This window comes from Dryas octopetala, chromosome 8 (assembly GCF_963921425.1).
Source record: "Dryas octopetala chromosome 8, drDryOcto1.1, whole genome shotgun sequence".
Lineage (NCBI taxonomy): Eukaryota > Viridiplantae > Streptophyta > Magnoliopsida > Rosales > Rosaceae > Dryas > Dryas octopetala.
Genome location: NC_141373.1, coordinates 3525159 through 3536196, shown reverse-complemented (window position 1 = coordinate 3536196; position 11038 = coordinate 3525159). Strand labels below are relative to the sequence as shown.

The 11038-nt window shown below is 37.1% G+C and overlaps 2 protein-coding genes and 1 non-coding gene across 3 annotated transcripts; 2 read left to right on the top strand and 1 right to left on the bottom strand.

The window, feature by feature from the left end:
* The first annotated feature begins 1732 nt into the window (after window positions 1-1732).
* On the top strand, window positions 1733-5931 carry LOC147276094 (putative methionine--tRNA ligase). Its single transcript, XM_086253484.1, has 14 exons — window positions 1733-2157; window positions 2266-2410; window positions 2797-2950; window positions 3069-3224; window positions 3383-3613; window positions 3778-3921; window positions 4026-4116; window positions 4302-4408; window positions 4510-4624; window positions 4740-4858; window positions 4988-5053; window positions 5157-5285; window positions 5414-5557; window positions 5663-5931. The coding sequence occupies exons 1-14, from the start codon at window positions 2019-2021 to the stop codon at window positions 5780-5782; spliced, it is 1860 nt and encodes a 619-aa protein (XP_086109610.1). The 5' UTR covers window positions 1733-2018; the 3' UTR covers window positions 5783-5931.
* A 326-nt stretch (window positions 5932-6257) lies between these two features.
* On the bottom strand, window positions 6258-6330 carry TRNAK-UUU (transfer RNA lysine (anticodon UUU)). Its single transcript has one exon. It is a non-coding gene; the product is annotated as a tRNA-Lys (tRNA).
* Window positions 6331-6426: 96 nt separating this feature from the next.
* Window positions 6427-11016, top strand: LOC147276092 (GPI transamidase component PIG-S-like protein). The gene is made up of 13 exons (XM_086253838.1): window positions 6427-6646; window positions 6759-7431; window positions 7722-7806; window positions 7930-8019; window positions 8265-8338; window positions 8568-8652; window positions 8752-8838; window positions 9457-9587; window positions 9703-9784; window positions 9887-9934; window positions 10078-10150; window positions 10266-10369; window positions 10477-11016. The coding sequence occupies exons 1-13, from the start codon at window positions 6493-6495 to the stop codon at window positions 10594-10596; spliced, it is 1806 nt and encodes a 601-aa protein (XP_086109964.1). The 5' UTR covers window positions 6427-6492; the 3' UTR covers window positions 10597-11016.
* Window positions 11017-11038: the final 22 nt, after the last annotated feature.

Here is an 11038-nt window from a genome sequence, read left to right as displayed (position 1 = left end):
AGAGTTTAAAGATAACCAAACGAAATTCTAAAAGAATCAAACAAAATCCCAAATCTTTTTTTTTTTTCTTTCCAATTGCCCAAAGACCTCAAACTTTTTTTTTTCTTTTCTTTCCTTTTCTCCTTTTTTTCTTTCCTTCCCGTGTTCCACTTCTTCCCTTCCCTTCCCGTGAGTCATGTCACGTCATGATGTCATTGACTTTCTTTTTTTTTTTTTTTCCTTTTCTCTTTTTTTCCTTTCCTTCCTGGCTTCCACTTTCACTTTCTTCTTCCTTCTTTCATTCATCTCTCTCCCAGCCGCAGGCTCGTAGCCAACACAGATCAGAAATTTCATGCAGCCAAGAAGTTCTTCTCCCTCCCCGATCTCCTTCTCTTCCTCCTCTCCCTCCCCGAATTTCTTCTCTCCCTCCGACCGACGATGGCGCGGCTTTGCAACTCCCTCTCCGATCTCTTCTCTCCCTCCGGCGACGGTGCTCTGCCTCCCCTCTCCCTCCGGTCTCCGCCTCCCCTCTTTCTCTTCGGCCTCTACATCAAAATTTCGCCGAAATTTTGAGAATTTCGAAAAATTTCAGTGAAATTTTGGAAAAATTTTTCGAAATTTTTCGAAATTAATTTGGTATGGTGTTAAAATTTCCATACCCTAAAAAACGAAATTTTACTCTTTGGGTATAGCAGTCAAATAATAATATTAAAACCCTAAACGACTCGCTCACCCACTTCTTTACAATGACCTAAATTTTATAAATTCTAAAAAAAATTTCTCTTTTTTTCTCATATTATTAATTCTTTGATTAAATTATTTTTGAGTAATGAACAATCAAATAGTTGATATTTGGTGATCATTAAGTATTGAATAATAATTCAAGGCATTCATTGATTGTTCAAATTTATATTTAATTTTTTTAGTTTGGCAGCCCCCACCACCACCAGACCGAGTAGGGTTTCAGGGGGATTTTCTTTTGAAGCTTTTGCAAAAGAAAGAGCTCTCAAGGTCTCAATCTAAATCCCCGTAAACCAGGTTTATTACCATTATACCATCGCTTCCATCATCACACCCACCTCTCTCTGCGCACTTCCACTGTTCCACTCTTTCGCAACACTGGAGGTTCTCGAATCTATGTTTTTTTTAACTTTCTTGATTGCTTAAAACCTTTGCCCTAGCTGATTCACGTTCTCCATGGCTATTTCTACAGAGTTTGCATTTAGGCGATTGGGCTTTAGCTCAATTGGTAAGAGATAGGGTGGGTGAAAGAGTAGATGTAATTAGCTCTAATCTTCATATATATATATATATATATATATATATATATATATATATATACTAAATATAGCGACAATGATGCACATTACTCCATGTTGAACACGAGATATTTGTTCAATGATGTCATATAACTAAAGTGATTCTGATAAAATGAAATTATAGAAAAAAATGGGTGGGTGAATAGTTAAGGGGTGAGATGTTCAAAGTGTATTATAAGAATAATGAAACATGAAAAAAGTGTTTTTATAAATTTTTAAAATTTATTAAGAGATAAAAAAAAGAGAAAATATGATAGAGATGTGATAATATAAGCACTCTAAAAGCCAAAAAACAATATTAAAACTTCGTACCCACCGATCCGTTAATAACAATAGTCTAGCTTTTACTAATCATGAATTCATTCTTCCTTATCATCTTTAGATAGTTAAAAACAAAGATTCCAGTAGTGGAACCAACTTGGGAAATCATATAGATTCTATTAATCGGTCAATTTGGTCAATACCTAAACCCTCAACTTAACAAAGAAAAAATAGATTATTCCATTAGTAAGTTGGAGAAGCAAATGGGCAATCTTTATTTGATCAATGATATTGATGTATTGCTTTAATTTGCTCAGAGACTTCATCACCAAGCTAGCTGAGTATAAAGTAAAAATGGGCACTGCGTATTCTCTCCCAAGTCCCCTTGACTTTGGTACTGAATTCACAGTTTCTGTGTCACCAGCTCTGTAACCCAAACCCCTGCTGTAGTAGTAAGACATGGATGATCAATCAGACGGCAGAGAAGGCATCAACAGTAGAAATCCAAAGGTACCCATACCAGGAAAGAGGAACATACTCATCACTAGCGCCTTGCCATATGTCAACAACGTCCCTCACCTTGGCACCATTATAGGCTGTAAGTAATTCACTGCTCTCTCTTCATTTGCCTTGTTTTAGTTGTAAGTTGTACATTTTGAATTGACATATATCATATAAGTATTTATGTATGTGCATGATGATTCAGGTGTTCTGAGTGCTGATGTTTTTGCTCGATATTGTCGTCTCCGTGGATACAATGTGATATACATATGTGGGACTGACGAGTATGGCACTGCAACAGAGACAAAGGCTAGGGAGGAGAATTGTACTCCACAAGAAATTTGTGATAAGTAAGTTGTGACAATTGTGTAGGCTGCTAATCCGCTAACAGCTTTAAGTTTTTGGGGTCTATTGGTTGTTTAACATGTTATCGGAGTTATGATTGTAGGAGGTCTTAGGTTTGAATCCTCCAATCCTCATTCACTTCTTTGTTGGGTTGTAGTGTCTGAATTTATCTGCTCCATGTGCATGATGGGATGCATATGGGAGAAGATGTTGAGTTGATATACATTGTTCGTTCATTCCCTAATAACTTAAGTTTTTGGAGTGTAGTAATTGTCTAATATGGTGTTGCAGTTTGTTGCTAGTTTCATCTTGAACTGTTGGAGATTATGCCTCTTGGGATATGAATAAAAAATCATAAATTCTTAACTTATGGTGCTTGCTTTTGTTTTAGGTATCATGCAATTCATAAAGAGGTCTATAACTGGTTCGATATAAGTTTTGATGAATTTGGACGCACATCAACTCCTCAACAGACTCAAATTTGCCAATCTATTTTCAAGAAACTGATGGAGAACAGATGGCTTTCTGAAAACACTGTGCAGCAGGTATGCTTGTACTTATGCTGCATATTTCTTGAAAGAATGAAAAATTCACTTTACTGCTAACTTAGTTGATGTGCTATTTTCTCTTTTTAATGTTTTTGAATTTCAAAAACAATTTCAGCTCTTTTGTGAAACATGCAATTGTTTCTTGGCTGATCGGCTAGTGGAAGGCACTTGCCCATTGCTAGATTGCAATTATGATTCTGCACGTGGGGACCAATGTGATGAGTGCGGAAAGCTGTTGAATCCAACTGAATTGAAGGATCCTCGATGTAAAGTATGTTTCAGCTCTTGAAATTACATTTTTATACTTCCTGCCAATTTTGTTAGGATTTACTTGAAATTACATTTTTTCTTTGTGCAAATTAGAGGTTCAAAGCCATTTCTTCTAAATATTCCAGGGTTAAATTTATACTTGAAAACTGTAATCTACAGGTATGTCAGGGAAGGCCATGTATACGCGAGACAGAACATTTATTTCTAGAGCTTCCATTACTGAAGGATAAATTGGAAGAATATATCAATGACATTTCAGTTGCAGGATCTTGGAGTGAGAATGCTATTAAAACGACATATGCATGGCTTAATGAAGGGCTGAAACCCCGTTGTATTACGCGGGATCTTAAGTGGGGAGTTCCTGTACCCCACGAAAAATTTAAGGATAAGGTTAGCACTTAATTTCTGTAATTATTGTACATTTCCCTTTTCTCTTTGTAGCAGAGCACTTACTCCTCTTTGTTGCATATTAGAAATTTGCAGGTTCCTTTGCTTTCTTGCTTATTTTACAATTACAGATTGATAACTATTTTTTCCAATCTCATGATGCTTAGGTTTTCTATGTATGGTTTGATGCTCCCATCGGTTATATCTCAATCACTTCATGCTACACGCCTGATTGGGAAAAGTGGTGGAAGAACCCTGAAAATGTTGAGCTCTACCAATTCATGGGCAAGGATAATGTGCCATTCCACACTGTAAGGATTTCTCATCTCCTGTGTTCTGGAGTTCAGAGTTCTATATCTACATGAAGTTTTATTTTGTTTCCAATATTTGCTTATCTGCTTAGAATTGATTCCAGGTTATGTTTCCATCTACACTTCTTGGAACCAGAGAAAAGTGGACATTGATGAAGAATATTAGTGTTACCGAATATTTGATGTACGAAACAGGTACGTGGGATCCATTCAAGGTGGTTATCATTATGGTGAATAGCAAACAACCATAGCTCATGAGTCATGGACCATGGTCATGGTTGCTAGAATGCTATGATCTACATGGAAGTTTGATGTCTTCAAGTTTAAACTATGTCTCATAATCTATTTTTTTCACTTTCAAACATTGAATGATGCTGCAGGAAAGTTTTCCAAGAGCAGGGGTATAGGAATTTTTGGCAATGATGTGCAAGAAACAAGTATTCCCGTAGAAGTTTGGCGATATTACTTGCTAACTAACAGGCCAGAGGTAATCTGTGTTTCTGCAGCTGCTGGTGATTTGCTTGTTGCATTCTACTTGGATACTTGCATATTCTAATGGAATATTTTTATTTATTTAATGATAATTAGGGCTCAGACACAGTGTTTACATGGGCTGACTTACAAGCAAAGCTAAATACTGAGTTGCTGAATAAATTGGGCAATTTCATCAATCGAGTATTGAGCTTCATTGCAAAACCTCAAGGTTAGCAGACTGCAGATGCAAAATTCCCGGAAAATTTTATTTGTCAAGAAAAAAGCCTTATAAATTAAGTCATGTTTCCTAGCAACCTATTTGATGATAAAAAAAATTTCTCCAGGACTAGGATATGGATCTATCGTTCCCGATGCTTCAGGTGCAGAATCACATTCCTTGACAAAAAGATTGGCAGAAAGTATTGGTACATGTGTGGACGAATACATAGAAGCAATGGAAAAGGTGAGTCCATATGCAAAGCAATCTTTCCTATATAGCTTTTGTCTTATTTAGAGCCCTGTTACTTCCATTTTTGAACTATACTGTTTTACAAAGAAGTTACACTATCTATAATTGATGTGACATATACAGGTGAAGCTAAAGCAAGCACTGAAAATCGCAATGAAGGTCTCCGGTTATGGCAATGCATATTTGCAAGTAAGCTCATTAAAGCTTACTTTTTCTTTGAGTCAAAGATAAAATGATTGTTTAAACTATCTTCAATTATTCTTTTCTGACTGTAATTCTGATATGTATTTAGGAGAGCCAATTCTGGAAGCTTTACAAGCAAGATATAGCTTCATGCTCTCTTGTTGTGAAAACTTCTGTGGGACTGGTTTACCTTCTTGCATGTTTGTTAGAACCTTTTATGCCTTCATTTTCTCTCAAGGTATGGCATTATGTCTTTGCATCCTGTACAATTTTGGTCACACAAAATACCTTCCAAGCCAAATGTTTGGCCTCATTATATTTACTCCTTCCCACCTTAATACTTATCTGCCTTTCATGATACCAAAGGTACTAAAGAATCTCAATTTGCCCCCGGAAAAGCAATTTTCGCTATGCGACGAGAATGGAGATCTTGAAAGTGCAAGAAAACCTTGGGAATTAATACCTGCTGGTCATAAGATTGGGACACCAGAACCTTTGTTCAAAGAATTGGTATATATATATATATATATTTCATGCATAATCAATCCCCAGCATCCATTTCATTCTTTTTTCCAAATGGTAATGTATCATTCATTCAACTTTTTGTGTTCGCAGGAAGATGAAGATGTGGAGTCCTTGAGGAACAAGTATTCTGGAAGTCAAGCTGAAAGGATTGCTAAGGGAGAAGCTGAAGCTAGGAAAGTAGCTGAGCAATTGGAGAAAATAAAACTTTAATGTTTACTTGTAAAGTTGTATATATTCCCTGTTACATGGCTGCCACTCTCAAGTGGTTAATATTTGAATATAATTTTTATTAGTTTTGAAGGTTCCAACTTCCAACTCTTTTTCTGTTCCATATTATTTGGAATACAATGTTTCTAGGACCAAATAGCTCTGCAAACTTATTATATTATATGACTTGATTAATCCTATCTACTTTATTATCATTCCACTTTCTCTTTGGACATTCTTCCTTCTTTTGATGCCACTGGATTTCAAATTTTCAATAACTCTTATAATTAACATTTTAAAGTTATTGGGAAAACAGAAAATAAAAGTTATCTTTCTTCCAAATTTATCCTTTAACAGTTTTAAGAAATGGGGTTAAAGAGGTATCCAGATAGACTGATAGAGTGATGCTGCAGAGCATTGAGTTGTGGCTATGAACAGTGTAGCAATAAAAGAAAAAAAGAAAAAAAGAAAAAAAAATCGCCGTCTGTGGGAATCGAACCCACGACCACACGGTTAAAAGCCGTGCGCTCTACCGGCTGAGCTAAGACGGCATTTGCGAATGGTTTTCGAAACTTCATGGTTTTAAAGGATATTATTCAAATTCAACGCCCTTTAGCTCCTAACTAAAAGTAACTAACTCTGTGACTCTGTGTTGCTCGATTTGAGTAAAACAGCTCGAACTCAAGAGCTTCAGTGCCTCAACCTCAACAACAATGGCGGAAATCACAGAACCTCTCATCCCTGTAACAGAAACATCAAAACCAGAAGAACCAGCATCAGCCTTCGATCCCGAAACGATGCGCAAAACCAAACCAGGACTCAAGCGACTCATCCTAACCGTCTCAGTCCTCTTCTCCTTCATTCTAGGTCTCTCTCTCTCTCTCTCTCTGTTTGTCTCACTATCTCTCTCTCTCTGTTTGTCTCACTATCTCTCTCTCTTATTGCTATTTTCTGCTTTTTAACATTGGTTTGTATATAGGTGTTCCATTCATATACAAGTCCGTCGAAATCTACCGCGCGCCACTCCCATTCCGCGAAATCGATTCCCTCTCGGCCGAAATCGATTCCAATCCACTGCTATTCCCATGTCGTTTCCAAGCAATCTTCATCGGCTTCGACTGGGAATCCTCAATTACCTCTCTTGAATCTTCCATCCTCGGCCAAATGACCAAATTGACCTCCCAAACCCCTCAATGCGGCACCTGTAGCCCCAACCACAAGGTCTCAGTAGTCCTAGACTCCGGCTCCCACTGCCTCCAATCCCGAACCGGGTCGTTTTCGTGGAAATGCGGCGCCATCAGCGCCGTTGATTTCGACGGCGACGATGAGGCCGTGGATGAGGTCCTGGAGTCTGTGTTTGGAGATTGTTCGGGTTTGGTGTCGGGTGGAGAGGTGTATAGTGTGGTGGTGATGAATAAGGGCGAGGAGGTGAGAGCCGTGGTGGGCAAGTATAGGCACGCTTGGATTGTCGGTAGGGTTTCGGAGGCGGAGGTGGTGTCGAGGGCGGCGGAGATATTTGTGAAAGTGTTTGTGAATGGCGGGAAGGAGGAGGGATTGATTCACGGAGAGTTCATGCCTGTTGGTGCTGATGGAATGGTTGTTCTTTCGTTTAATTTGCTCAATGCAGACCCACGTGATGGGATTTATGATTGGTATGGAGCTTCATATATTTACTTTCAAGCTCACTTGTTATGGATGTTATGGTGCTTTGTTTGTTCATATTTTTTTTATGCTAACATCACTTTGTTTGTTTGAATGATGATTAGCTTCATATTTGTTTAATAAAAACTTTTGCTTGATCTAAGTTGTGGTACAAGCTGAGTTGAATGGTCTGATAGATTATAGGTCATTCCCATTTTATATATACTTGAACACTTGTTGAAGTTAAGTCTCAAAAACTTATATTCAAGTATGCCCATGATGCATTCCCTTATACCTGCAGGGACTTTCAAACAGTAGATGAGACTCTGTTGGCCCCTCTTATCGAGGCTATGAGACCAGTAGCTAACATAAGTGTGGAGAGTCAGGTAATAGATTTTCTGTTTATTTTGAAAATGGTTATGCCATTGATTTTTTTTGGTATTATAGCCAATCTGGGTTGTCATCTTATCAGGTTGTGATCTGGTTTTGTTGGTTTTCTCCTTGCACAGGTGTTATACCATACGCCCAAGTCCTCACTATCTTACTGGGATGACAAGTGGGACAGCTACATCTTTAGTACCAAGGATCTTCCTTTCTTTGTAAGCTTCATTAAGCCTTTTGCTTCTCATGATATGATTGTTAACTAGAGAAATAATAATATTAATCGTCACATTTTCTTTAGATTCCTAAATGTTTTGGTACAAACTTTAACAGCCGTTCATATACATGCATATTGAGTGTATGTCTTGTTCCATATATTCATATATGTATCCATGTGCAAACTTTTGAATCCTGGAATTATTATTATTATCATATCCTTTAATGTAATCAGTTAAATTTATAGGTGAATTCAAATGAATGGCACTTGGACACATCAATTGCAGCAGGTGGGAGGTCAAAGATGCTGCACTTTGTGGTGTATATTTCTAACTCAATCCTTTTTCTTAATTATTTATATACTTTCCAATGGTTAGGTATGATCATGTATAGTTGAAATGCAATGCATATTAGTTTATTAATCATGTGATAAATCATGAGCATTTTGGGATATTTGCATTTTAGTGGATGAAATCCGATTACATTCTATTCACAACTCACAATGTCAGTTTTTCCTTTCTTCCTTTTTCCCCCTTCCATTTGTTGTCAGATACATACCATCTGCAGACGAGAGCCCTCTTCTCCTACAACTTCCAGATGGAGAGATTTCAAAGACAAACAGCTTTATATCTCCCGTTAGTTATCATGCCTTTCTCATCATATATCTAGTGTTATCCCATTTTTCTAGTGAATTTTTTTGATGTGACTAAGTTTTGATGATTGGCATATTACAGATGTGGGGAGGCGTTATTGTTTGGAACCCAACCTCATGGAATGATTCAGAAAGTAAGCATCCTGCTAGCCATACAATTTCGCATCAGGTTAGATGCTTTTTTTATTTTAATTTATAATATTGTTGAAGTATATGACTAGTTCATCTTTTGAACATGGACTTTACAATTTCAAAGTGGAAGTGCATCAAAGTGAAAAGAATCATATGTGACACATCAATGTGTGAATATTTGTAAAACAATATTGGCGTATATTTTAAAGCAATACACATACACACACAGTTTATACATGTGGAAATACCTAGGAAGATACATAATAGAATCCGTATGGTAAGAAATATGAAGTAAGTTGATCAAAACCCCATTGTCTTTCGAATTAAAACTCTTGTGCCGTCATCATGTTAAGTGATTGATTTTAGTATGAGTAATATTCATAGAAAGATGGAAATGTTAGAGTGGAGAAACTTTATTACTACTGAGATTAGCATGAATTACTTTGGCTTTGGTTTATGTTATTTCTTTTACTGGCCACAAAGCATATGATTTACAGATTACTTTCTTTCTTATTCATTTGCTTTAACTTAAAAAGGACTATGTTTAAATCTTCAATTATTTTTTAGCTCAAAATGACTAGAAGTCCATATTCTATTATCGCAGATGGGTTCTAGTTAATTTTCTCAAGATTGATGCATGCACATTCTTAAACAGGATCTTCAGAAGGTTTTTGAAGTTTTCATGGGGCAGTTCCGGCAACTTTTTGGTTTTAAATCTGATCATCTGTATGTTGGGGCTTCAGGCACATCCAGCCTTTTAGCTAGTGAAAGAGGCTTCACGGTATGGTAAGAACAGTCTAATTAAAATCAAGTCAGAAACATTGTGGTTTTAATAATTTTGCTGCATGTGTGTCTTGTGCCCCCCAATATGTGGGTATTCTTACTGGCCAGTCTTCTGCAGGGAATTGGATGTCTTGTCGCGGATGCATACACGTTTTAATCTTCATTCATGTGCTACAACCCTTGGATCTCTTTCCAGATTGGTATGTTATGAGTTTGCTCTCTCTTCATTTTGGCATTAATGAACCTATTTCCCTAATTCAGGCAGATTCTCTTCTGTAAGAGTGACAATTTTCTCCTTGCAGGTTCAATCATTGCCAAGGATGATAATCATGGATGAAATTGGGAAGCAGGTGACTTATGAAGATGATTTTTATTTATGATTAAATTATCAGCATTTGTAGTTTATTTTTATGAAAATTTGTGCTTCTAATATGTTTCTGCACATGGTAAGATAATAAGTAGCTAAATTTTATGGTGGCCTCTCCTTGAGCAGGTAAAGTATTCTTTGGAGGCAGCAAAATTGGCTCAAACTAATGCCTCTCTTGGTGTCTATGATGCTTCAGCTGGTATGTTTGTATGCGCCTTTGTTGGTCATAGTTTACCCGTAGCTTCATTTGAAGGATTTGTTGTCTAAATCTCATATTGCAAGGAAACTCATACGAATAGTTGTTTTATTGTCAGTGTCTTCTAGGCAAGCAAGGTCTCTAGCAGAGGATGCCTTTTTTCATCCTTCAATCATGTCCGTCAGCTACTATTCGTTCGAGCACTGTTTTGCCGTCTATTCGGTTTGTTACCAATACCTTCTTATGCCGACACTAAAAATGTTTGTTTGATAAACAATTTGTGAGGCAACTACTATTCTCATAAGTACACTCTTCTGCTATGTGCACAGCCTTTCTTTCTGCCAGTTTCAATGCATGTTCTCCTGGCAGCCCTAAGAGAATGGAGAAGATACAAGAAAGAAAATAAGAAGTACTTGGTATGGAAGGCCAAAGTGAAGGAAGCATCTTGATCTTATCAATACAATTGTTCGAGCTCACATGAAGCAAGGCTAATCCATTGTTTGGGTAGAAGGCCAGAAGGCATCTGAAAAGCAATTCAGCTGTTGTGATATATAAATGTGTTTCTTGCGGCCTTGGGGTTGGCGGTTGGCCTAAGTGATGCAGGAAGTGGGGAAAAAGGTTATGATTGTGATTGGTCATGGTTTAATCTCATCCCAATGTGCCAAAACTGTGTTTCTTGAAGTTGAATTGATGCATGCTCTATAATTCATGTTGGGGTCATTTACTCATTAGATATTGGCCTTGGGGTCAGCTGTCGGGAACATATGCTTTAGAATTTATATCTTATTTCTGCTGGTTTCCCTTGTGGTTTTAGGTTGTAAGTTTTTTTTTTTTTCTCATTATATATATCATCCAAAGATAGATAGCTAGAGATGTTTTACAATACGTTAT

Excerpts from the sequence above, each read along its gene's own strand:
- LOC147276094 (XM_086253484.1), top strand. The coding sequence starts at position 2,019 with ATGGATGATCAATCAGACGGCAGAGAAGGCATCAACAGTAGAAATCCA. Across the intron at positions 4,859-4,987 it reads ACATAGAAGCAATGGAAAAG|GTGAAGCTAAAGCAAGCACT; the intron begins GTGAGTCCATAT and ends TGACATATACAG. Across the intron at positions 5,286-5,413 it reads TGCCTTCATTTTCTCTCAAG|GTACTAAAGAATCTCAATTT; the intron begins GTATGGCATTAT and ends ATGATACCAAAG.
- LOC147276092 (XM_086253838.1), top strand. The coding sequence starts at position 6,493 with ATGGCGGAAATCACAGAACCTCTCATCCCTGTAACAGAAACATCAAAA. Across the intron at positions 8,020-8,264 it reads CCAAGGATCTTCCTTTCTTT|GTGAATTCAAATGAATGGCA; the intron begins GTAAGCTTCATT and ends TTAAATTTATAG. Across the intron at positions 8,839-9,456 it reads GCCATACAATTTCGCATCAG|GATCTTCAGAAGGTTTTTGA; the intron begins GTTAGATGCTTT and ends ATTCTTAAACAG.